We start from the raw sequence: 27,178 nt of genomic DNA, 5'->3' as shown, positions 1-27,178 counted from the left end.
TATATAGGTGTAGCATTTAATTTGTCGTGTTTTTACAAGGCGTGCATCGTTTTCCATCTACGCCTCGGAAAGTCCCATCAAATGTCAGCCGCAATGGATCGACAAACTGACTTTCTTTTTTATTTAAACATTTCAGAATTTTATCATTCGATAACTTTTTTCTTCGAAAAACAAACACAAATAAATCTTCCAATTTATCAAATTTCTCATCATATTCACCGACAGAAAATCAAGTGAAGCGACTGTGCACTAATACCTACTACTCTGGACTCAAAAGAGAAATTACAAAAATTGTCGAAAATTATATGATTTTAATAGCACTAAACCAAAAGTGCAATTTTCTCAAAATGCTCACTTTTTTATTAAATGTAACGTTTCACTCTTTCAGAAGCCAATTCTTGAAAGTAATCTAGGTTTTTATGTTTATCTCAATGATAAAAGCTAGTATTTCACAATAATTACTTTTAAACTGATTTAATATTNTAGGTGGGCATGCAAGTAGGGTTAGGTTCAACCTGCATGGCTGCACGCTTACCAGCTAGCTAGGCTGCTATACATCTTATCTTCATTTGACTCGCAGTTGCCTACGGAATGTGATAAAAGACCAATTCTAATTAAGTCTACTTGTAGGCTGCCTTGCCTTTCTTCACTCATCCATCGCTACATGACAAACTTTAACCCATGAATTTTTGGTGATTTATTTACATATATATATAAGCTTCAAATCCCTAACGTTGGTTGACTACATCCACGAATACATGCACACCTATATATTTATATATACATGCAATACAAAATAGTAAATATATATATATATATATATATGTTGGAAATCATATGTAATCAATAATTGAAAAAAATTAGGGCTGAAAGGACATAAATCCCATGGATTCATGTACTAGCTATAATAATACAGATTCGATATAGTGAAATATGGAGCCAATAAAATCCGAAAAATATCTCGTGTCCCTCTCTCCATTATTAGTTATTAACTTTCGGATAAGAAGAAAGGTTGGAACCAACATAAACAATTAATTTATTCATTTTGATGGCGGAATAAAGTTATCCGAAATTAAATTTTTGATTTGTTATCCAATTTCTATGGTAATCACGCCATAAAAAAATTATTATGTATTGACCAAATTAACTATAAATTTGGGAATAAACTCTAATTAAGATTCAGTCTATATATATATATTCATAAAAAATATACTCATATATTTTATATTTTAAGATTTTAAGATTAAGAATAAGAATTACCCCCACACCGGTCATTTTACGTAGGAGGAAAAAAGTTTACCTTGTTTCATTTAAAAATACTTTCATAAAAATATATTTTAATTAATTTATAATCTATGATAACCCCCCTATATCCAGTATTATCGCTTTCTCAAATTCTTAAAATCACCAAAATATTTCTCCCTCTTTATTTTTGCGTATGAATTTATATAAATATAAGACACTAATCTTAATCTTAATCTTAATCTTAATCATAAATAATAATCTGTTCTGATGCCCCTTGCATAACATGCGATTCAAATTCCTAACCAATTTTCATTCATAATTAATATATCACTTTATTTTGTATCAATTTATTATTCATTCTGTATCCTTACATCATACGGATAGAACATTCAATCAATTCATTAAAAACCGTGAACATTGTCATATAGCAAAAGTTATCAATGTACTGTAATAAATGTAAGAAATCTTGAAACATCTATTTCGTATCAAAATTCGACTTGAAAGTGGCCATAATACTGCTTGAACTGCTCAAGTATGTCATTGGATGAACTCAAATTTTTTTAATTCATTAATTAATTATTATTTTTATAACTTCAATATTTTAATAGTCATTTTTTAATAAAAAACAGCCTAGGAATAATCAATAATTTTAATTCATTATTTTTCATAACTTCAGTGTTTTAATAGTTATTTATTTTTTAAAAAAGCCTAGGATTCTTACTCAGTTTTTTTTATATCAAAACTTGACTATGATCAATATGAAAAAAACATTGATTTTGTCAAGCTTGAGTGATTCAAAAACTAATGAAGCCGCCGATGTTCTGTAGTGTATCTAACTCCAACATTCCATAATTATGATTAAGTTTCAAGTTGGTGACTAAATTACAATAATAATTTTCTTAATTTTAAAAAAAACTAATAGAGTAATGTCGTGAGTAAAGTGAGATCGAGGCTCCTTGGATATTTTTAGGACAAGTATCTTCTAATGAAACAAATACAGTGTGCTCTAGTTGACCACTAGTACAATGAACGTGAGATTTTTATCAGCTGATCATGTGACAATGTTTGGCACAAAAAAGTTCTTGATGAATAATAAATTATGAAAGAATGATTAATTTTTTTCGTTTTCGTTTTTTGAAATTGAATGATTTTTCAGCATGAAACTTAAATGTCCATAATATTACAGTGAATGAAGTGATAACATAGCTTGTCATAAACATCACAGACAGCTTCCCTTCTAGCACTAGCATTGCTCCTCTCTCTCCAATAATTCCTTTGACAAACATCAAACTCACTAAACAAAACCAGTGCGTCATTTCCCCTTTTCAACTCTTCGTAACCAAACATAGCACCAAAAGATACAGACTTCAAAAATGTTCTGTCCTTCAATCAACAAAAGCTTCTGTCTCCAAATCCGGTCTCCTATTAGTCCATTTTAGCTCCTTGTAATCTTGGTTGCTCTTATTCTTTATGGATTTTGGTCTGGTGGGCTTGGATGATTTGGGGTGCTCAAGCTTTGTAGCTTCTGAAAGTGGCAGCTTTGATTCAGAAAATGGAGCCCAGATTAAGATGCACAAGTTTCGTGGATCTAGATTCTTCAAGCAAGACAGGGCTTTGATTGAAGAAGATTTCAAGGAGACTAAAGTGGCCAAAACTTCTTCCTGTGGTGAGGAAATGCTCAAAATTCCTCTGCAGACATCTAACAACTCTGATTTCATTGAAGGCCAGCAAATGCTCAGCTTCTCTTCCTCAAACTCACAGAATGTAGCATTTCCTTATTTTCAACCTGCATCAAGTTCATTTAGTAGAAGCACAGGTTAATTCAAAATTTTGAATCTTTATTGTTCTTCGTAGCCCACAAAAGTTTCTGTTCCATATGTGATGAGCATCCCTTTTGGGAGAGTTTACTGTGGACACGTACACGTAGGTTAGGTTCCTCCATTTGGGGGGTTAATTAAGCTGGAACTAATATATAAAGGGAAAAGTTTGTGATTTTTTGTTGGTGTTTCTTGATGGGTGTAGAGATTAGATGCTACTGATTTGTTTTTCTTGTTGAAAGGTTTTCTTACGTGGGGTTGCGGAACTGTTACAGGATGACATCCCCTACTTTTTAACTGTTTCATTCTGATTCTTGTTCCTATTGCTTTCTTTTGTTCTTCCAAATATATTATTTCTACGAGCAGAAACAATGTGCCCGCCAATAATTTTCAAGATTTGTTGAAAAAACATGAACATCTTTTCCTAAAAAGTGAAGTTGTATGGTTCGAGAATTTTATATCTTTTTTCTCGCCTTTTAAGTTCTGTGTTTTTGAATTGTTTGCTTCGGGCTATGGCTCTATAGGGATGACTGGTGCTGGCATGCATGGGGTACTGTCTGGTGTTAGAGGTCCCTTTACTCCATCACAGTGGATGGAGTTAGAACATCAAGCTTTGATCTACAAATATATCACGGCGAATGTTCCTATACCTTCCTATCTTTTGAATCCCATCAGGAAAGCTTTGGAGTCTGCTGGTTTCTCTACCTTTTCTGGCCTTAGATCCAATGCTTGTGAGTTACTTTTCTACTTCCAGCTTGCTGAAATATGTTAGTTTTCAGTGCGTGTGTGTGTGCGCGTGCGTGTGTCTAGATCTAAAGGTTTCCTTTATTCTCCACTTTGTCACTTGACCTGCATATATTGGATTCCGTGCTTGTACTTTGGAGAGGGACGCGCAATTTATGCTCTTCATCTATATTAGTTGTGCATTTATTAGAAGCCGGTGCATCATAGAAAATTTGAGTAGAATTCTTGTTATCGTATCTGTTTTACATGGATTCTTGGATGTGTATTGAACAGTGGGATGGGGTGCCTTTCATATTGGATACCCTAACACTGATCCTGAGCCGGGACGGTGCCGAAGAACAGATGGAAAGAAATGGCGATGCTCTAAGGATGCAGTTACTGATCAGAAATACTGTGAGCGGCATATGAACAGAGGCCGCCACCGTTCAAGAAAGCCTGTGGAAGGCCAATCTGGCCATTCCGCCTCCGGTATCACTAACACGAATGTCAAGCCGACGCCAATTATTTCCTCCGCTTCCGCGTCTGTGGTGCCTGCTGGTGGTGTATCCAACAGCCTCGGTCTCTCTCATCGTCAACTCAATAACCAGCAGGTTGATGTATCCAATGCCAACAGGTAAATTAAGCAGCATTCTATATCTCTACTGTGTGCGATCTTGAGTTTGGGTCGTGGAGAGTAAATGGTTTTAAAGATTCAAGTTAAAACTCTTTTTTCTATTACGTTAGCACGTCCACATGCGCGCTGGAACTGAAATAAGACTAAACACTGGCATGAAGTATTATCTATAAAGGTCGTTTTTGTGTCGTGTTTCTTGCATTTATGTTGAACCTTCCTTCTTTCGTTTCTTATAGAAGTCTTACAAACGTGGATAATGTCGGTGGGGTGTATCAGCATATGGAAATTCTCTCCATGGCATCTTCTGGAAAAGGTCTCCAAGAAAATCAGCGTTCCATCTCCAAACGGCAAAGTGCATATGACGATGAATCTTGTCACCGAGAGTTTGGATTAGTAACTTCTGATTCTTTAATCAACCCTCTAAACAGGAGCTCAACCGACGTGACTTGCAGAAATTACAGTGATTCTAACTTCAACCGTGACAATGGCGTCCCACAGCATTCCCTACGGCAGTTCATGGATGGGTGGCCGAAAAACATGTTGGCTGAACAACGATCGGCTGTTCCCTGGCTCGAATCTGACCCACAGCCGGACAGAACACAGCTTTCAATTTCTATCCCGGTCGTTACTTCAACTTTCATGCCTCAATCATCTCCCACGACCGATAATCTTGAAACCTCTCCATTAACATTATCAAGAGAACATCGGCCAATCCATATGGGCTTGGGTTTTGGCTTGATGCCTATTGAAAATAACCAAAGAGGAACAAACTGGATTCCGATTTCTTGGGAACCTTCCATTGGAGGACCTCTTGGAGAGGTTTTGCACAACCCAAATAACATCTCGACTGAGTGCGATAACGATAAAGCACTCAATTTAATGGAGGGCTGGGATAATAGCTCTCAACAGGCATCATCCCCTACCGGAGTTTTGCAGAGGGGTGCGTTTGCTTCACTTTCCAACAGCAGTGCCGGGAGTAGCCCACAGGCCGAGACCAACAAAACCCACGATGGAGCAAGTCTGAGAGACAAGCTCGTGATTCCAGGTGCAACAGATCCATCGTTCACGAAACTGTAATGGTTAACTTAGTAATCAAGTCTTGGAACAAAGTTTGCATTTTATTGTGTAGTTTAATCTTGATGTGAGACATTTATTGCATAAGTAAATCTGTGTGCTGAATTTGGTTCAGTAGGTGGTGTTATTTTAAAGTTGTGTCCACTCACTGAGTTATGCTTGGTGTATTGCGTACATCAGCATTTTTCTTTAGGTTGGTTGGGAGGAAGCATGCTAGGTGGTTGGGGAATAAGGACTTTGTATTGATCGGGTATGCCGTCAAGAGTTCTTCGTTTTTTGTGTACTTAAAATTTGGTGGTCGGCATCGTATAATTTCAACCTGGTGTGAGATAATGAAGTGCTCTCCAAAAGTTGGTAAAATTACTGAATTCGAATATATGTACAAATTTATTCGTTTGTTCTTTTTATTATGATAAATAATTTTACGTAAAATATGAGAAAATTTTAACTAATTTTTTAAAAAACTTCGTATTAAATTAGCAACGACATCATGCTCGTGGCTGAATCATAACTTGGCAATATACGTGACTGTTCTTCGAAATATATTTCGTAGAAGCACTTATTTAAATTCCAGAGCTGATTACAATGATCAAACAAATCAACACAAATGTCGTTTATCAAATTTAAAAATAATGATCTTGACAGGATACATTAAGTACCACTTGATACAGTAGATAAATCATTGATTGATTGCTTGTATTTGTTCTATCAAGTGTTTTGCTCAAATTCTAAAAAATTAATGTTATGCATAATTATCTTATCTAAATATATTGATTTATCATCTTTTTATCATGCATGTTCGATCATATCTCATCGTGGTGCCTAAACGATCTATGAGGTGCATGAACTCTACAGAATCCCCAAAAAAACATTAATCTAGTCAATACACAAGCTCTTTTATCCTCGAACCCGTAAAGTTGTAATCAAGCGCAAAATAATTCAAAATTCAATATTCAATTCCCGGACATGAATAAACAACCAACGTCCTGCTCTATGCCCAGTACTCATTTATTAAGAATTCTCCTACTACAAAAGCACCGTACCAGCAGAGTTCCTGAGCATTTATGTACTCTAAGCCAAAGCCTCCCACCAGTTGCAAGTCTTGAACTTGTTCAGTTGTTGAAAAATGTAATTGAGCTAGGATTCTAGACAAAAATTAGAGACCATAGATCCAATATAAAATATTCCTTCGCACATTGGATCATTATGCAAAGCATCTCAAGTTTGTTAATTAAAATAGAATTATCAATCAAAGCTTATAAATACCGTATAACTATATCAGTTAACTAATGAAAACTCGAGAATTGTGTTGGTAGAATATGACACCAAGGAGAGAAGTGAAAGTGAAATAATCCAGAGGAGATTATATTTGATGCAAAAGGAAACACCCTTCGTAGAAAGGACATGATCATGACTTAATAATAAGGACTTCGGAGGTGGGCGTAAACCTCATTTCTAGCATCACTTTGTCAAAAAGGGCTTTAAACACCACCAAAACTGGATATGAGGAGAGGCCAAATACGCATAGAAAATATGGTGCGACTTGTTATGCTGTTGACAAAACCAACTCCTAATAAAGTTTTCATAAAAAAAAAACTACAAAATAACAGAATCCATTCAAGGTGGCAAAAATAAACCAAAAAAGTCTTGATAATTCTTCGAACCTGAATATGTCAGCATCGGTTGCCTTATGATATCAAATGATTGAACAATCGGGAGCAATTTACTAATTAAAGTTAGTAAAGCTTGGCTTTTCAAGAGGAAACGAAGCAATATTGTTGACAAAACTATCCGATGCTGACATCTTTGGGTTTGAAGAAATTTATGTCGGGCCGATCACATAAAATTTATTGATTAATGAAAGCATTCTCAAGGAGAACAACATAAACACACAAATCACGAAGATCGAAATGCAAGAACCAAAACAAAATATACACAACGGATATATAAAAGGGTGGTAGCTCATATTCTATGGGTGTATAAGAGTCTGTCAAGCTGTGACAACAGCATTCAGTACGAGGAATTACTATATAATCATCGCCACTCACCCTTATTTACATCTCTAACATTTAAATCAAAATATTGAAATCCCAATTATATTAGAAAATTAGGTCCCCTGTCCAAACAAAGAACCGAAATTGGAGAAGCAAGGGGCAGGAAAATTAACTAGAGTGGGGCAAGAATCGAGCATAAAATAAGCGCATGCACTTACAGAACAGAACGGTGGCAAACAGGGTGCGGCGATTGGTTGATTTTATGGAGGGAGAGAGCGGAGTCGAGAGCGTATCCCTAACCCTAAGTAAAGATCCAATTTTTATTATTTCTCTCGTGAAAATGCTATTTTTATACCTATTTCTCCATCTCCAATTCTCCACTCATCTATACTTGTTATATCAATAAATTTTTTTACGAAAATATCCTATATATTTAGAAATGCAATGTTTTTTTTGCATATAGTTACATGATAACTACAATAACTAATCCATTTTTGAAAATTCAAAAATTCATATATTGTTTATACAAATTACATATTTAATATGACTGCATCATCATTGTCTAAATAATAAGTACGAATTATAACAAAATTTGATGAATCAATTCGATCTGTTAATGATTATGATCATAATTCATATATATAATAGTCATTATTTTACGCACACATCACGCGTGAGTGGTTGGTCAGTTATTATTAACTTTTACGAGCTATTCTCTTGTATTAAGTCATACAAGTTATAGCCACTGATCTCAAAGTCATGTGGCATCATCTCTTCCACGTATGGGAGAGGTCTTGGGTTCTATGCCCAACACTAACAATCCCCACCTCTTGTAAAAAAAAAAAATGTCATACAAGTTATAATATACAATTAATATAGTATTGAGTACTAAATTTACTGCATTTTAAACTTGTTCAAATAATTTCTTATTGGGATTTTTGGATTTAAAAATAAAGTATTCAATGAACCCCTAAAAATTTAATTTACGGATATTTTCTGCAATTATTTAGCATAATGTTGTTGCTTTTAATTACTAAATTTCGTTTATTTAATTATAAATTATAATTTCTATACAATATCAGATGTTCTTCCACTCATATTCTCAGACGAATGCTTCATGGATTTTGATTTTTCATATTCAGACTTCAATTTGACGAGCTAACTTTTATTTTTATTTGTAATAAAAAGGTAACTTTATTATTATTATTATTACTACTACTATTATTATATTAAATTCATGATAAACAATTAGGATGAGATGATTTTTCACAATTTGATTTTATCTTGGAAGTTAAATATATTTTAATTTAGTGATCGCATCAATCCTAATTCTTATTTGATATTTCAGATTATTACTATCGATGTATCACCGTTGATCTTATATTAATAATTCACGAATTTAGATGCCTAAAATAATTAGAGTGATATTAATTTGTCCTGAATGATATTATTTTTTTCTTTAATTTCTATATAAAAAAAAAGAGGAAGTTGGTTGATTTAAAGATGACTGGAATCTGCATTTAAATTATATTATTAATATAAAGAGAAAAGGTTAAAAGGACAAGCTAGTTTTATAAATTAACTAATCTAAGCCTAAAAGTGAAACAATTTAAAAATAACTTTTAGTTGGACACTAATCACAACCTAGAGGTGTGACTGATAATTTTATCTAATTTAAATTTGCTTGATTTTTTCCATTTTAAATTCGTAATTTATTGGTGGTTCTAAATGTTTCCATCGAGAGAGACAAAAAGAAACATACATACCAGGGGTTATACTCATTTTCCTTCCAATTTCTTGAGCACAAACAAAACAAAACCATGGCCTGTCCAAAATTGTTACGGAAAAACTTTTGTAAGACAATCTCACGAGTCAATTTTTTGAGACATAATCTTAAATTGTTACACAAAAACTTTTGTAAGACTTTTGTGAGACCTATATCCTATTTGAATACAAAAATATTACCTATTATTGTTAATATGAACACGATTGAAACGTCTCACATATAAATATACGTGAGAACGTCCGTACTAAAATCGTTAAACAATCACCATCTTATCTGACTTAAATAATTTTTTATGAACTAAAATAAATTGTACTTAAAATCCGATGGGAAGTTAATTAGTTGATAGTTTAGCAAGTGTGTTAGTTTTAATTCTAAAATCATTAGTCATTTGTAAAAAATAATTACAACGCCAAGATAATTTGTCACTCTCGGATTTTATGGTTTCATTTAATTTAAATTTTATAAAAACACAAATAAGAAAATTTATAAGCATGTGATTGGATTGTATCTCATTTGTCGCATGCCTTGCTTGACTTTTCAACTCCTACCTAAACTATTTTTAGTCACGTTATTAGCGTACATACATAGACAATTTCGAATGTAAACAAACACGTTTTCCAATGTCCATGACATTGGATCTAACAACTCCTCCTCCTCCTCTTTTTTATTCATTCAAAAACTAATAATTAACAACTAGTCACATATATAATCCCTCTCATTCAATAGTTTTGGAGTAATCAAACCACACGATAAACTTGATGTCCACCTATAGAAAATATAGGTACGTATTCAACTCACCAAACTTTTACAACTTGCTCGTATTTAATTATCATCTTTCACATTAATCTTTATTCTTCTTTATCTATTCTTGGAAAGTTATAAAGCCACCAGTTCACGTTTTATTTGCGTGGCCTAAGCTATATTTGCCGTTGAAGAACATAAAGTACATGAACATCATCCGATAAAACTCTCTTTTTTTTTTTTTTTTCCTTTTGATTAAAACCCGTTTATAAATACAAATCTATTGACGTATAAACCATTGTCCCAACTCTATCCACGATGAGCAGTAAGGTTCACTCACAAGGAAACGTGCCCTTCTCTTGGGAGTACAGGCCCGGAGAGAGCAAAGCAGCGCCGCCACAAGATTTCCTTGCAGATCACGTCGACGACCTCCTCGAACCACCGAAGACGTTGCCACCTCCCCCTTGTCCACCAGAGCATCCAAGGGTTTCCTTTCATGACATGCCGATCCCTTTGCCACCATGTGCCTTTTCGCGATCGTTTAGAAGCTCGTCTAAAAAGGGTCTGAAAAAGTTCGATGATCCTTTTCTGATAGCATATAAAGAGGTCACTAAGAACAGTACTACTGAGAAAGGTAAGTTTTGGAGTGCAGATAGATCGGGGGTCCGTCGTGAGTCTGGATTGAAGAATGTGTCTTTCTTTACATGTAAACAATCGTCGTCTGTTTTAACGGAGGATAGTATAATGAAATTACCACAAATTCCGAATTCAAGATTATTAAGGCGAGAGACTGATGATTAGAGACAATTATTTTCTCTGGTCATGTAGCTTCAAATTTCCACAAACATATTGCTTCTTATAATTTTGATCTTTTAGAGATTGAAGATATATGCGTGGGCGTGGAAGTACATGTGTAAGGCTTTATGATTTTTCTTATCTGCTTTAATCTGGTTATGTATTTTCTTCATCCACGATTAATGAAATCATGGAAAATTTCAAATCGAAGCTTTCATAATCCTTTAAATTTTGAATAAACGTGCGTAGTTTGGAAATTTGGGATAAACATTGCCGGAAGAACAAATAGCTGATTGAAAATCTTATTTTTAAGTAGCGCTTCAAATTATTGGTAGAATAAAAAGAAACAGTGCTCCACCACAGAATTATTTGGAAAGTTTAGCCATAACGAAATCATATATATATATATATATATATGTATATGTATATGTATATAAAGAATGGATTTATACAAAATAGAATGAATTTTAAAATCGAAATTATACAAAGAATGGATTTTAAATTTATGATCTCATTTATTTAAACATACAAAAATTTAATTGAAATCCACATATCCAATTATAATATAAGAGTATGACCTTATTTCCTATCACAGACATGTGCACATTACGTATTCAGTGGAGTTGATGGCTTTTTCAAAGAATTCAATCACAAATTTATAATGGCATGTATTGAGTCTGCCGGCTCAAAATCTAAATTTAGGATAATAATTTTGTATGGCATAGACGAAGACGCGTGTTTATTTCCACACCACAAGATAACAATTTGTTCTGGACCAGAGAGACTCTTTAAAATTACAGTTGGGTCCGAAAAAGGCCCAGATTCAAACACCAGCGGCCCAATTCACTACCCTCGTCCGAATTCCGCAATGCTTATATCTATATCAGTAGACAGCGAAATCAACCATCTGGGGTTTATGATAAATTTACACCAAGCCCTCATTTTCTTGAAATTCTAGCAATATCAATATTCACGGGGATTCCTTTTTCTGGTTTATCGCTGGTAAATTCCCAAGCAACCTGTTCACTTGTCCTGTTGGAAATTTGCCGCTCTTTCACTTCAGTTCACAGCGTCTGTCTTTACATTGATATCGTATTCACCCCATGATTTTTCTACATTAGTGGAGTATTTAAAATTTATTTAAATTTCATCTTGAATTTATTATTGCTCATATGATAGGTGGGATCGTAACATAGTATGAGCAGTTTCAAGTGTTGTGGAGATTTTTATTTGTTCGTTTTTCTTTTGGATGGCTATGAGGCTAAATAAGTGTTGCCGTTGCAGGTTTTGTGGGCGGTTTTTGGTTCTTGCTGCAGCCATGGCAAGTAACCCTACCTCATCCGGTTCTCAGGTAGAGCTTGATCTGATGTTGGAATGTATGATTTGGTTTTGAGGAATTTCTCATGGATTGGACATGGGAGTAATGAAAAAATGAAATCTTGGCAAGATATGGCAGTTCGGTACAACAGTGAATTATTGACTTTGGAATCTGATCACATGAGGACTACTAATATTGAGGGAAACCATTTGAAATTTGATTAATGAAGTGTATAATTGGTGTTATAATTCTTCCATTTTGATTGATGTATCTCAAAATGGACAATACAGTTGGTATATAATTGTAGTTTGTACTCTTGGTTGGATTACGACTATTGATTTTTTATTTTTTTTTGAGTTTGTTTTCTTCTTTCTTTTACAGAAGGATAAGTTAAAATTTAAATTTGAGGTTCTAATATCTTTTGATGCATTTGTTTACACAAGTCACTTTAGCCACCACCGACATCTGGATCCGTGAACTCTCCGGGTTTTGCTTCTCCCTATGCTATGCAAGTATGTAATTTTTTTGATATTTTCTCACATCATAATTTTCTGGGAGTGATAAAACTCAAACAAAGTGCATCATGGATGTTGTTTTTCGTTGCCACAGTTCTGTCCGGCTGCTCCCTCACCACAAATACCGCCATTTATTCCTGCATCAGCTACTCAGCAATTTCCTCATGTAGGACAAGAACAAAATCTTGGGGTCCCTCCTGTTCAAAATCATCTTCCTCCTTTTTCTCAAGCAACCCAACAATTTCTACCACCAAGCGGTCAGCTTGGACATGGGACACCATCTTCGTATGCACAAACAAATATGTCCATCACATCAGGCATGCCACAGCCTCAGGCTACTGCTCCAAGCCATGGGCTTTCATTTTCATCTTCTTTTCCTCCCTTTCAGTTTGCACCATCTACTTTTGGCTTGTCACAAAATATCATTAATGTGCCGCCCCAGTTCCAGCCTTCATCCCAAACCGCCCCTGTTGGTCCTACGGGACAACCGTGGTTGCACTCAATTCAGAATACACCAGTTGTTGCACCGTTGCAGCAAGGTAACCAGCAAGCCTCGGCTGTTGGTGCCCCAATCAAGGTAGTTGCCCTTTTCTTGTTTCTCCGTTCTAGTGCAGCTAATTTTGTTTTGTCAATAATGGGGTCAATGACTTCATGGATTCTGAAACGTTAAATCGATGTTTATTGTTGTGCATATCTGTTAGAAGTGATATGCTGCCGAAGTTTTCATTAATTTTCTCTTTTACTCATCACTTCTCTTTGTGCATGAGAGTATTTTAATTATTATACTAATTTTTTCAGCACTGCTTTTTAGTGTTTTGGCTACCTTAACAGGCTCCTTACGCAGGCAGAAATATCTTCAGCCTGGTTAATGAATTTGATTTTAAAACGCAATGCATGAATTATTCACTTACTGGTGCGCATCTGAAAAATGAGCTTCCAATTTTTGTTTCACCAAGTAATGCCCAAGTTCTTACTTTATGCAATTTTATTGACTGGAAGAATATTTTAGTTCAATATGTTGTTTGAATGCTTTACTGAAAATATTTTGTAAATATAAATATCATAATTAATGCTGAGTAATGTTAGAAGTCAAGGCATTGCACAGTTGCAATTTCGCCTGTATCAGATATCTTGGAGCAGGATGCATAGCTTATGTACGCAATTTCCTGCTTTAAGCAGAAGAATCATAGACAAATGTTTATGTGGCTAGGCAAAATTTTACTTTTGATTTGAGATTTATAGAATAACATAACGTGGACAATTAGATTTAGCCTTACAGGATCATGAATAAGTGAAGTGTTTTAGGAAGAAGAGGGAACAGGACTGGAAGTACCTGCTACAAGATTACGGTATCAGTTGAAAAGTTGATGCCGTAGTTGACACTGCTGATGTTAGATTTTATAAAAAAAACCTGCAAACGTTGTAAATGGCCCTAGATCTCTTTAAATATACCAGTTTATGAGAATTATTTGCATCATTAAATGTTCACTTCTGCAAACTCTGGGAACTGCTTTTCCGTCCTATGTCATACTCATTTTACATTTCATTTTTTAATTCTTTACTTACCTTGACTGCAGTTTTTACACTGTCTTTGTCATGTTCAGGCTATTAATGGGTCCGGTTCTTCTCAGCAGATTGGTTCTGATTGGCAAGAATACGAGGCTGCTGATGGAAGAAGGTAAATCATAGAATTGATTTGATGTTTGCAGTCTTAGGGTTCGCCTGTTAATGCATATCGCAATGCCAACTGGAATTTTGAAGGCAGATCTGGCTTGATCTGCTTCCTTCTTCCTTTTGTCAGTGAAAGATCAATTTGAGCTACTGGTTGATGAAGTTATACACCGAGAGTTGGATATTTTTGTTTTCTTATAGTCCTTTATTGTTTTCTACTCTATGACTGTTGCGTTTTCTGTAATTCTAAACTCCAATTGTGCTGTCACAAATTTTTGAACAAAACACTTACCTTTTCTTCGCAGATACTACTACAACAAGATCACCAAGCAGTCCAGCTGGGAGAAGCCACTTGAGTTGATGACTCCTCTAGAGGTGTGTTATTTTCTTGACATGGTATTCTCAAGCGTTGAGGATCACTTGTTTCATTTGAGGCATATATTTTGTACACTCTTAGTACGTGCAATACTATCCTATTATGCGGTTATTCAAAATTTTCTACTCTGTTTTATGCATATTCTCATTTTCTTTGCATGTGCTTCCACTGGTTTCTAGATGTCATGGAAAGTCAGGAGAATATAACAACTTAGCGACTGCTCTTTATCCTCACTTTGAAGGAGCTTTCACTTTCTCGAGGCAGGCCAATTTGCTATATACATTTCACATGTAATGTTGGGATTATTTTTATGAAATACTCACTAAATGCTGCTGTTGCCTCACTTTAGTATAACAATTTGTGTGGGGTTGGGGATTGTATGCTCATATTTTGCTAATTTGTTTGTTCTATTTTGGGTCTTTTTCAGTTAGTGAATATTTCACTCATTGATTGTTTTTCTTCTCCCAAGTGATGAATATAATTCCATCCGCATTTCACTCAAGTAATGGATACTTTTCACCTTCCTAATCTGTGTCCACTTTGATATGAAATTTATACAATTCATTGGTTCAGCATTTACTTGATTTTCCATAAGAGGGTTGAGCTTGGATATCATTGTTCTCTTTTTCTTCTCTCTTATTTCGTGAAATTATGTGCTTTGCGCCTTTGCCTATTGGTGTACATTATATGTATGGTTTTTTATTTGCTTTTCTGTTTTCATTAAAAGTTTATGCTGGCTTAATGGTATTTGGTCTATCTCATTTCATCTTGGTGGTTCTCTAAGAGTTCTACAGGCACATATTCTTAATCTCATTGTTGCCCGTATGAAATGGTCCATGACATCTGGATGGAAAGTAATGATACTGAATATTCACCCGCTTTGACTGCTTTTGCAGTTTCATCACACATGATTTTGTTGCTATCATGTTTTTCTTTTGGTTTTGAAGTTTTTATTTGGCTCTATCCATTTGTCAAATTTGATGCTTTTATGGTTTTTTATGAACTTTTTGTTAAAATAAATATTTAAAAAGGTTTTATGGATGAGAATACCAGGCTATGTAATCTGGTTACCTTGAGAGGAATGACAAAGACTGGTAAAGAATGCAGAAAACAAGGCTTGTTTTGGGCAGAAGTTGAGAAGAAAATTAGCAGAAATTCTTGAGTGTATGGAGACTGACCTATGTATGACTAAATTCTAAGTGTCCATAAGTTTTTTGACAGGATTACCCCTGTTCCTATGCGCACAGAAACATATTAAAACTAGGAAAGTAACTTGATCCAAAAAGTTTGAATGGACTTCTAGAACACTTTATTTCTCAATCCTAATGGTTGTGGGATTGTGTTAGTTAATCAAACTTGCTGAGCTGACTTTGTCAGTTAAGCAGTCGTGGTTTTCCATAGGGGAAGATAACAAATTTCATATTATTTCTCAGAGAAGATGGAGGTGGAGGGGGGAGAGTATATTCTGATCAAACATTAATTCCAATTGGTAACATTTTGTATCAATTAGGCTTAAGCCAGTCGAAGAGGCTACCGAATGTTGATTACACTTGTACTGTTGTATGATTGTTGTTTCATTTATCTAGCGAGGCTCATTTCTACTGCCTATCTGTCACATGGGAGCATTTTTTGTTCTCACGAGCTCATGGGTAGATTACATTTTCTATATTTGTGCATTTGATAAATTTGACATGATCGTAGAATTTAGTTGTATTTTGCTACCTTGAAAAGTTGTAATTAACCCATCTAATAGGGAACTTGTGCTTTGAACAGAGAGCCAATTCACTAACTGTCTGGAAAGAATTCACCACTCCCGATGGTCGAAAGTGAGTTTGCTTGCTATCCTTTATGATTCGTTAAGTGTATTCTTTGGAATGTCGCTGAGATATTATTTTAATTGGTATGTTGTGATATATTGATATACAAAGTCAACCTATTTTTTTCTTCCTTAGGTATTATTACAACAAGGAAACAAAGCAATCTAAATGGACCATTCCTGATGAGTTGAAGGTTTGTTAGAAGAGAAATCTCATGTAGGATTATATTTCCTTTCCTTTCCTTTCCTTGCACTAACTCTTGTACTTCTGCTTCTAGTTGGCTCGCGAACAGGCTAAAATGACCACGGTCCAAAGAGCTCATTCAGAACCGAATACTGAACAACCTTCTGCTGCCGTCAATTTGTCCAATTCCACTTCATCAACAACACCTGGAGTTACTTTGGCTCCTGCTCCGGTTGTTGCTGCACCCATTGGCTCTGATGCTAATTCTCCCTCTCTCTTAGTTTCTGAACCGCTAGGTATTCCTTCAGTAAAAACTTCCCCCACAAGTGCAATTGCGATGTCAATGGGTGAAAATGTTAATTCATCCCCTTCTGAAGTTCCTGGAAATTCTGGTGTTCCAGTTATATTGTCAAATGCAGGTTCAACACCAACGTATGGAACTCTTTAATTGTATATGTATAATTATGTTATATTTATTGTTTGATTGATTTCTCCATGAAAATGACTTGGTGCCAGCATGGATAATCCATCAACCCGTGTTGTCTCTAGTCCATTAGGTGGAGCTTCTATCCAGGATATGGGTATGCTAGTTGAAAAAGGACACCTGAGAGACTTTTTGTTATTTGATTCAACTCATTAGAACTGTCTGAAACTCTCTAGTTGAAAAAGGACACTAAGAGACTTTTTGTTAGATGGACTGCAAACAATCACTTTTGAAGTGATGGAACTTTAGTTATTTCAGGAGGCAAAGCGAGGTATGGCTGTTGCGGGAAAGATAAATGTCACACCAATGGAAGAGAAAACAGAGGACGGGGAACCTTTAATATATGCTAACAAGCTGGTATACACTTTGAAATGCTTTGTTTCTTGTTTTAATGTGAGGGAGGGATGTATTAATCTCATTTCTTTCTATCCAGGAGGCGAAGAATGCATTTAAATTACTCTTAGAGTCTGCAAATGTTGAGGCTGATTGGAGTTGGGACCAGGTATGAACATATCATCTGATCTTTTATTTTTTACCTTTGAAATGCTGAATGATGATGAGTCATGTTACATCAGGCTATGCGAGTAATAATCAATGACAAACGGTATATTGCTTTGAAAACCCTTGGTGAACGCAAACAAGCATTTAATGAGGTGAATATTTTCTAAAATATTCGGTTAATTACCGTCAGTTTTTTTGCAGGTATTACTTTTCATTTTATATAAGTAGTAACGGCTTTTACTTGTCCTTTTCATTTTTCTTATTTACGTCTCAGTACTTAATGCAAAGGAAAAAAATGGAAGCTGAAGAGAGGTGTATCAGGCAGAGAAAAGCAAAGGAGGAGTTCATTAAGCTGCTGGAAGTAATCATCAAGCTCCTTTCCATATCGAGTTTTCCATCCCGTTTATCTTTTACTCTACTTTGTTTTACTTCTACCGCCATCTTTATTCTGTGCCTCATACACTTGTTGTGGACAGTGTATTTTGATTGGGTTTTTATTTTTGGTTGTTAATACTGCTGGAAATTAAATGTTTGGTTTGATTCTTCTTTTGCTATGTGCCTTGAATTAAAGCTGATTGTAATGTTTTCCTGTTAGGAATCTGAAGAACTCACATCGTCCAGGTGGAGGTTAGTTGCCTACACTCTTTAATTAAATACCAGGCTAAGATTTTTCTAATTAAACGTCTTGTGCATTAACCAGCAAAGCAGTGACAATGTTTGAAGATGATAAACGGTTCAAGGCTGTTGAAAAAGATGCTGAACGTGTGGATATCTTTAGAAACTACTTGGTTGATCTTCATAAAAAGGTCGGCACTTGTTTTATGTGTCCTTATTTGCGGTCTTAGACGTGACATGTTACCTAAAATATTCTTAATCTTCACATCTTTGCTGTCTTTTGTGCTGTTTAGGAAAGGGCAAAGGCTCAAGAGGAGTATCGGCAAAATAGGCTGGAATTTCGGCAGTTTCTAGAAGCATGTAGCTTTATAAAGGTATAATGCCTTCTAGCACTTTTTCTCTTTCTGCTAGCCAATTTTTATTGACTAGTTTCCACTGCGTAGGCGGATAGCCAGTGGCGCAAGGTTCAGGATCTCCTGTAAGATGATGAAAAATGCACTTACCTTGATAAAATAGATCGGCTGGAAATATTTCAGGTGAACTTCCATTCATGATTTTATCATCACTTTTCTAGTTACAGGGTCCCTCGGCTACCCACACAAGATAATCGGTCCTTTTGGTTTCCTTAATTTTCACATAATATAAACCTTGGATCAAGTTATTTGGGTTCAGATCATTCCTACTTTTGAATGTTTAACCCGTTTAAGGATTATCACGTTTTGTTGATTCACTTTTATATATTATGTTACCACAGGATTATATTCGTTACTTGGAGAAGGAGGATGAGCAGAAAAAAAGACAAAAGGTGCTTTTTGAATAAAACTTATTTGGTAATTACATCCCAATCTTATTGTTATCTTGATTATGACTGACTTTTTTTACATTCAGGAACAATTAAGACGAGCTGAACGTAAAAACCATGATGCATTTCGCAAGATGATGGAAAGACATATTGCTGATGGCACTTTTACAGCTAAAACTCACTGGCGAGATTACTGTCAGAAGGTATCACTTCTTTTTTCTCTGAAGAAGAATTTCTCTGTTTGCTAAGTATCTTTTGTGATAGTGCTTTTTCTATTTTCTGTTGTTTTGATTTTCAGGTCAAGGATTCTGAGCCGTATGAGGCTGTTGCCTCAAATACTTTGGGTTCCACTCCCAAAGATTTGTTTGAAGATGTTGCTGAAGAATTGGAGAAAAAGGTAATTTGATCCGTAAGGTTTGACAATGAGACTTAGCTGTATGCTTAAGGCTGAGGCCTTGTGTCATAGAGGCCGGTTTGAATTTGCGCAATCGTGTCCTACTAATGTTGATATGATATGCTTACGGAAAGCAAAATAAAATTATCTGCCTTAAGTCATCAGCAATGCCTCCATATTTCATCGTTATTGATGTTGGCCTATTTACTAGCACAAATGACATTTTCTTTATCGTAAATCAGTGGTGGCTCTGTGTTGCTATTTCGGCTATCTTGGAGTGCCTTTTACTATTTGTTAGACTTGCCCCTGAGCTTTGTAGGAAATATTTGTTTCGTGTAATAATCATATATGGTTCATCTTTTCATATGCAAGTTTCTATTTAAATACTTCCCGTAGGCTATCATGCCGATTGCTTGCTTTGTATGCTAAAATTTTACTTTCGTTGATTATGCCACTTGACTAACTCTTGGTTGTTTTCAAATCTTTTTATAACTTTAGTTGATTTATTTTGGTGGTACTTCATTTCTTAAGTGCGTGTTTTCAAGTATCATTCTGTTCGACCTCATTTGTATGTGGTGTTGTCTAAATGATAATTTATCAATTACGAAACCAGCATTTCAAGTAAGAAATTAATTTGTGTATTGAAAGTTTTTACCGATAGAGTTGTAATGAGTAATGATTGAACACAAAGTTTTGCATGTCTTAGTCATTCATATCCTTTTATATCTTTTTATATAATTCTTTATTGTTATGTTGAGTTTCATTTGGCCAATGGCTTTTCGTGTGCTGCTAACAATTTTTGTATTGTGCAGTATGCTGAATTCAAAGTTCGCATAAAGGATGCTTTGAAGCTGGAAAAGGTAGGATTGGTAACTTTTTATCTCTTTCATTCCATGATCTATTTGGTTTTCTGTTTCTGAATGTAATTTTTTTCTTTATGTATATTCCTAGATCACTGTATCATCAACATGGACATTTGAAGTCTTCAAGTCCTCTATTAAAGACAGAATAGGTTCCCCCTCAACATCTGACATTAATTTACAGGTATAGTTTTCATTTCTATTTCGCGAAAAATGTGCATCAGATTCTTGTATTCTTCTCGAAGAAACTGGGAGTTCTAAAAGTTTCATTGGCAAAAACATTTCTCACTGGCCTCGTAACCTTTCATGATTTCTTGTGCAAGAGAATAGGTTGTTGGTCGACGTGTATTGTCATAAGCCTGATATGTCGAGATTTTATAGTTTGAATTTCTTCTGTTGTAACAATGGACTTGGGTTCAAGATTTTTAACCCTAGGGAAATTTCTCGATTTCAGATTTTCCCAATTCTTTAACCCCTCCATGCTTTTACGTCATGCTAATAAGATTAATACTGGACCTGATACGTGTAATGACGTGGATCTTGAGGCTAACTGTTAAGTGTGCTATTAATTTGAAATCGCAGCTCATATTTGAAGATCTAATTGAGAGAGCAAGGGAGAAAGAGGAGAAAGAATCTAACAAACGTAAACGTCTTGTCAAAGATTTCACCGATAAACTGAGCACCGTTAAGGTACTTGAAATCAATTTGAGGATGCAACAAGAGCTTTGTCATGTGTTTTACTATTTATCCAGTAAAATAGTTTGGAACTGTTGCCTAATCTGCTCTATTGTTTGCTTTTATCAGGAAATAAAGGCATCTTCAAGTTGGGAGGAATGCAAAAAACTTGTCAAGGGAAGCTCGGAGTACAGGTTAAATCTCTTCTGTATTGGATGTAACATGTAATGCATTATTTTCGAAAAAACTCGAATATATGTGTTACGAATATGAAGTTTGCTGAAAATTCTGGTTTCTTGTACATATTCTAGGTCAGTGGGAGAAAGTTTCTGCAGGGACATATTTAATGAATATATTTCTCGCTTGCAAGAGAAAATAAAGGAAAAGGAACGTAAGCGAGAGGAAGACAAGGTAATGAAATTCTTGATTCATCATTTAATCATATCATATATATTTTATGTGGCTACGTATCTATGATCTGTCATTTGTTGTATAAGTAAAACAACTCAATAGTACTTTCTGGAACAACTAAAAAATTGTGGCGGTCAGTCTGTGTCACATGATGTATAGTAGCAATTTATCCTTGCCTGTTTTATCAATTTACTGTTGGCTATAGTTTTTACATCCGAGAATAAATTACACCAGTTTGATACCACCCAGCTTTGCATGATTTTGTTGGACTATGCAAATTTTATGTATGCCATTTATTACAATGATTTAATAGGGTATTTTTTCAAATACAGTTGAGAATTGCATGAATTAGTTTGTCTCCTGGCTTTTAGTTTGTTATGGTTTTTCGTGGGGGTGAAGTGTTGGTTGTTCGTGAGGGCTGGGTGAGTTACTAATAATCTATATATGGCTGAACTTTTTTCGGGTAGTTGGTTTAACTCAACCATGTGGACCAACTTGGCCTCGTTTGTATGCTTTGTGCTTATGAAGACAATTGTTTGTTTTGCAGAAATAACGCAATTGCTTTTTGCCTGTTAAATTCTTTCATGTATCGATCTGTGGCACACTACTATATATTTACTCCATTGGAAATTGGATATCCACGGGTTCATTTTTGAGGATTGTCAACTATTTTTTTTACTTTTATGTTCTACATTTGCAGGCCAAAAAGGAGAAAGAGCGGGAGGAGAGAAAAGATAAAGAGAGGAGAGAAAAGGGGAGAGACAAAGAAGACCGAGACAAAGATGCTGATCATGAGAAAGAAGAGGACAAGGGGAAGGATCATTCCAGAAAAGATGAAGTGGAGAGTGAGAATGTGGATGTTTTTGAAAGTTATGGACACAAAGACGGCAAACAAAGGGGGAAGGACAAAGAGCGGAGACATCGGAAGCGACATCAGAGCACAGCTGATGATGCAAGTTCTGATAAGGATGAGAAAGAAGAGACCAAGAAATCTCGCCGGCATGGTAGTGGCAGTAAAAAGTCAAGAAAGGTTTTTAAGTTCGTTTAGTTTTTCCTATTTCAGTGTTAACTTTTCATTCTTTGATCCTAAACTAGATGCAAAAAAATTACACGTTTGCACATTTCTTTTCAGCATAATTATTCCCCTGAATCAGATGGTGAAAGTAGACACAAGAGACACAAAATAGATTACCATGATGGTGGATATCAAAGAAATGGCGGGCACGAGGAGCTTGAAGATGGTGAACTTGGTGAGGATGGGGGGAGATCCAGTAGTTAATGCCTATTCATTTTGTTATGCATTGATTAGAAGTTCACATCAGTAAATCGTTGTGTTTTACGGCACTGACATGTCCCTTCCTCTGAATTAACGTGATATTAATATTTATGGTGCCTAAGAGATTTTTCCCGGAGAATTACTACAAGATACGTGGGCTGGGTCGGTGATTTTTGCATACTTATTGACCATTTACCTTAGAACACCTTAGCTATTCTCTCTATAATTACAGCAATCGGTAAGTTCTTTTCAACAAACCCATTCCGATCAAAAATTTTTTTCCGGACATCAGGTTTTATTTTGAAGGTCTTCGCTCTCAGTTTCTTTCGAGTTCTTTCCCTTCGACACATACGCCTGGGTTGGTCATTGCACGTTCTAAAAAGGCTAGGTTACTGCTCACCAAGTAGCTACTATCTTGCAATTCATTAGACTACAAAATCGTTTGTTTGCAATTCATGACCATTTTTAAGTCAACATAGCAAATGGTGGTCCAAAACAAGAAGGCCCCATCACACGATGGCTTTGTTGAATTCTTGTTTCCCCGACGTTGGTTGCTGTACTTCCATAAATTGGTAGTTTGCATAATATGTTCGTGTTCATTAAATTCAACGCCGAATTCGTAAATACCTATTAAGATGAAATAGCAGATTAAGCACAAAATTTGAGACGACAGTTCTGGGAAGTAAAGCTATCTCAATGGGGGGTAAAATGTGCTTATTTTTCTACGAAAACGAAAACCTTTAGACGCGGTACATACGACTGGATAAAAAAACCGTGTAATGTGGAGATACCTTGGAACAGGTATGGAGTATAGGAAGGACATGATATGTCTTAGTAAATTAGTTTCGAGAGGAAATTATTGTCAATGAATTCATTATGTGTTTTGTTTTTAAAAATAGCCCTCGCTTATGATACATAAGATTGAATGTTTATTATATGTTTGATTGAGTTTTCATTTTTTTCTTCTCTTCCATCCATGTTGCCATGCAGTGATAAAGAAAAGGAATCTATTTGAAAAATATAGGTAACCCCGAAACCCATTTTGGACCCAGTGGGACTTCGAATCTTGCTTGGTGTGCTTTTAGAGAAGTCCGAAGAGCGGAGCATCGAATTATTAAAAGATGGAAAATGCGATATTATTTATTAAAATGACATATGAAAATGGAAGAATCAACGGTGGTCTTTATTTTAGATTTAATTCTTTCCTTTAAGTATTTGGCTGTTACCCAGCAAAAACTTTACAATCTGATAGGAGTTATATATGAAAGAAGGGATAAAAACCAATCATTTATGAGTGAAGTTAACAATTTCACAGGGAGTCCGTGTGTCTGCCCATTCCAAACCTTGTCCTCTTCCTGTCTATGTGGGGGGTCCATCCACTATGCACCGAAGTTGAGTCCCTTTTGAAATTTAAATTGAGTTACTATCAAATTGATTTAATATATTTGGTAACTTAAACGTTAAATTAATTTGATGGACATATCTTTTTTCTTAGTCCGCTTGTAGCCTTGTGTAATTTAGTTCATTGATTCATCTCATTTTTTGCGTATCTTTTTAAAACTCGAGGGATAGAATGTGTATGACCAGTAAATGAATCTATCAGATACTTGCCTAATTCTTGATCGGTTGAAACATCAATGTCATCCATTTAATTTCCATCTTCCCAATCTAAATACTTCATACGCTAATGGCATCATACAATTTATCATATTACAGTGGTTAAAACGGATAAAAGGAGTGTTAGCTTTAAAATACATGGATCCAAATTCATCCTATATGAGTAAATTTTTAGATCCTTTTTAGCATAATACAATAGTAAAATTCCCCTTTTCTAGTATGCGACAATTTCATTAATGACATCCTCCAAAATAGCATCTCCAACGTCCATACAAATTCCCTTTTTGTGCACCTCAAAATCAGCACTCCATTCTTCTGCAGAGGCCAAGAAATCATAATGCAAAAGATGAATTATGTTTGTTTCGTGTATTGAATCTTGACTCCAATGCCATACATTTTCACAAACAAGTGTCCAGAGCTCCTCAGCTCCCAAGATTTTTTTCACATGCTCTCGTTTTCGGTAGTTTTCAATCACTTCTCTCACACAACCGATCAAAAGCTGCCTTGTTTGTTGCAATGCCCTCTTGTTTCTAATGTGCTGAGTATACGGACTCGAGGCTGGTATCTGTCGCAATACTTTAGCACTATAATTTGTTGGCTGCTTTGATTTGAATTGAGATGCTGAAGTTGAGGATTCCGCTAGTGTTGTCTTCTTGATATTACTTTGTTCTGTTCGAAGTTAGTCAAATAAATGACAGAAAAACGAAGTCATGGTTCAAGAAATCTAAATCATAATGGAAGGACAGATACTTCAACGGGTAAATTGTCTAAAAATGAAAATTATGAGATCCTTCTTCGTTACAAAAAATGTATTATTTTACATTTTCAAGAAAAATGAACTTACTATGATGAAGTGGTGAGATTTCATCAGATTCTGCAACTTCTAAAACTGAGACAGGGCTGAGTAGCTGCCTGTTATCTTCCACACGTCTCCATTTCAGCTTAACATCTGCATCAACCTGTTAATGTCATGAAAATGGACACATGAATCGATGTTCCTACATTTCTGACATACAGAATAATAATTACATTTTGAAACTATTTGCTCATCAAGTAAGAGGAAATTTCACCTCTTCTTCCAAGAAAAGTTTGCTGCTTTCTTCTACACAATGGGTAGAAGAACTGAACACGATTCTTCTACTTTTCGAAACGAAGCTATCCCTGCTTGCATTCTCTTGGTTTCTAACTTGATCTCCATCGCTCAAATTGTTGATTTTCAGATTGGTTGTTACAGCACCGAGCTGTTTAAATATAGCTTTCACAAAATTCGAACAATTTGGTAACAAATTTCTTCTGTTCATTAGGACATACCCCTTCAAGATTTTATCAGAATTGAGAAAATGGGATCTTGAATTGAGACTTCTTGTACCTTTGGCACAGCCTCTTTCAAGAAGATAGACCTCCAAAGAAAATGGCTCTTGTTCTTCTTGAAGGAATTCTCCAAGAAAAATTGGCATGGTTATAAAAATAGTGACTTGGACTTGGATGTAACTAAGTTTGATGGATTTGGATGAAAGAAACCGTGGGGGATTTAAAATTCGAGGGCTGGTAAGGACAAAGAGGTGTAATGATGAAAGAAAGACAGACTTCTTGTTAGTTTTGATCTGAACAGTGGCAGAGGATTGGAGATTCTGATGCCTAGAGATATAAATTGGAGCATGGGTATAGGATAGACATATTACATTTTCGAACTTTTGGTGCTTAAATTTATATCTACATATTTTGATTTTTTTATTGCACTATCTTTTTATGATCGATTAATCAGTCTGGTACATTTTATTTTCTAAGTTTTACTTATAAATTCAATTTTGAGTCGACGTAAATCACATGGGCAAAAATTATATCCAAATCGTATGAAATTTTGTTTATTCTTCAGAAACCCAAATAATACATAATCGCGTGTTTAAGGAATTTTTGAAATTATATTTCCCCAAAGTGTGTGTATATACCCTTGCCAATTGGAAAAGAAAAAAAAAACTCCAATAGATACATAGATACGTGCACAAAAAATGAAGCTAAAAGAAGAGCAGCGGTACATGGCATTGCTGGATTTGTCTCTTCTGAAAATACACGTACACTGTCTGTTACTTATTATTTGTCATCATATTCAAAAAGCCCTGTCTCATATTAAACACAACATGCCATTATTGTGGACCAATATTAGCTCCGGAAACACTATAATCCAATATTTTTGAAATAATAAACAAAATCTTGTACTTTTATTTGAACAAACGATTTTCTTTATCTCTACTTGTCACTTTTGATACATTTGAAACGGATAATATGGTGTACTCATTCCAATATAACGGTATCTAACACAATTCTAGTTAGTAAGTGGAAAGTCGATTGACATATAAATATAATTATAATTTTTAATTTAGTATGTATTTCTCAAAAAAAAATATAAACTTCTTACACTATATGATCCTTCTCACCTAAGTTTAGATTCGGCCTACGGACACTTCCATCGTTTCTATTTCAAGTTTCAAATGAACATCAACCCATTACAAATTCAGAATTTTTACAAACAATTGACAGCCTAAAAAAGATTGGAAAGGGCCACTTTCCTAAAAAAGAGAACCTATTTCCCATTTTTAGGCCCTACTTTTCATGTATGGCTGCCAAATAAACAGTTGTATTAGTGGAATGACCAAACCAATTTCCTGAAATCTATCATGTTTCTATATTTAATCTCAATCACCGAGATCATTGCAGTGTATTTAAAGTCTTGTGGTTTTTACTGGGTAAATCTCTTTATCTAACAAAACGAGATCTGGTGTTTGATTTTGGATACGGTAATAATTACTGTGAGGTAGGGTGATGGGCAAACTAGTAATACCAACCATAAGGATTC

The 27,178-nt window shown here is 35.0% G+C and overlaps 2 protein-coding genes, 1 long non-coding RNA gene, 1 other non-coding gene and 1 pseudogene across 5 annotated transcripts; 2 read left to right on the top strand and 3 right to left on the bottom strand.

Moving 5' to 3' along the window:
* Positions 1–2,440: 2,440 nt before the first annotated feature.
* LOC140983306 (growth-regulating factor 7-like) lies at positions 2,441–5,607 on the top strand. Of its 2 annotated transcripts, none has more exons than XM_073450294.1 (4): positions 2,441–3,061; positions 3,587–3,793; positions 4,080–4,419; positions 4,659–5,607. In XM_073450294.1, the coding sequence occupies exons 1-4, from the start codon at positions 2,716–2,718 to the stop codon at positions 5,494–5,496; spliced, it is 1,731 nt and encodes a 576-aa protein (XP_073306395.1). In that variant the 5' UTR covers positions 2,441–2,715; the 3' UTR covers positions 5,497–5,607. The 2 variants fall into 2 exon arrangements, with proteins under 2 accessions (XP_073306395.1, XP_073306394.1); XM_073450293.1 differs by having other exon boundaries at positions 2,444–3,061; positions 4,656–5,607.
* A 763-nt stretch (positions 5,608–6,370) lies between these two features.
* On the bottom strand, positions 6,371–7,817 carry LOC140983314 (uncharacterized). The gene is made up of 2 exons (XR_012176411.1): positions 7,706–7,817; positions 6,371–6,638 (listed from the first exon to the last, which is right to left on the bottom strand). It is a non-coding gene; the product is annotated as an uncharacterized lncRNA (long non-coding RNA).
* LOC140983680 (small nucleolar RNA snoR8a) lies at positions 7,450–7,540 on the bottom strand. Its single transcript, XR_012176473.1, has one exon. It is a non-coding gene; the product is annotated as a small nucleolar RNA snoR8a (small nucleolar RNA).
* A 3,823-nt stretch (positions 7,818–11,640) lies between the features above and the next one.
* Positions 11,641–22,996, top strand: LOC140982863 (pre-mRNA-processing protein 40A-like; annotated as a pseudogene).
* A 1,376-nt stretch (positions 22,997–24,372) lies between these two features.
* Positions 24,373–26,034, bottom strand: LOC140983383 (uncharacterized). Its single transcript, XM_073450423.1, has 3 exons — positions 25,395–26,034; positions 25,169–25,283; positions 24,373–24,993 (listed from the first exon to the last, which is right to left on the bottom strand). The coding sequence occupies exons 1-3, from the start codon at positions 25,779–25,781 to the stop codon at positions 24,539–24,541; spliced, it is 957 nt and encodes a 318-aa protein (XP_073306524.1). The 5' UTR covers positions 25,782–26,034; the 3' UTR covers positions 24,373–24,538.
* Positions 26,035–27,178: the final 1,144 nt, after the last annotated feature.

The sequence above is a fragment of the Primulina huaijiensis genome, chromosome 8, assembly GCF_012295235.1.
Source record: "Primulina huaijiensis isolate GDHJ02 chromosome 8, ASM1229523v2, whole genome shotgun sequence".
Lineage (NCBI taxonomy): Eukaryota > Viridiplantae > Streptophyta > Magnoliopsida > Lamiales > Gesneriaceae > Primulina > Primulina huaijiensis.
The sequence above is the reverse complement of the archived record's forward strand: the minus strand, read 5'-3'. Positions and strand labels throughout refer to the sequence as shown.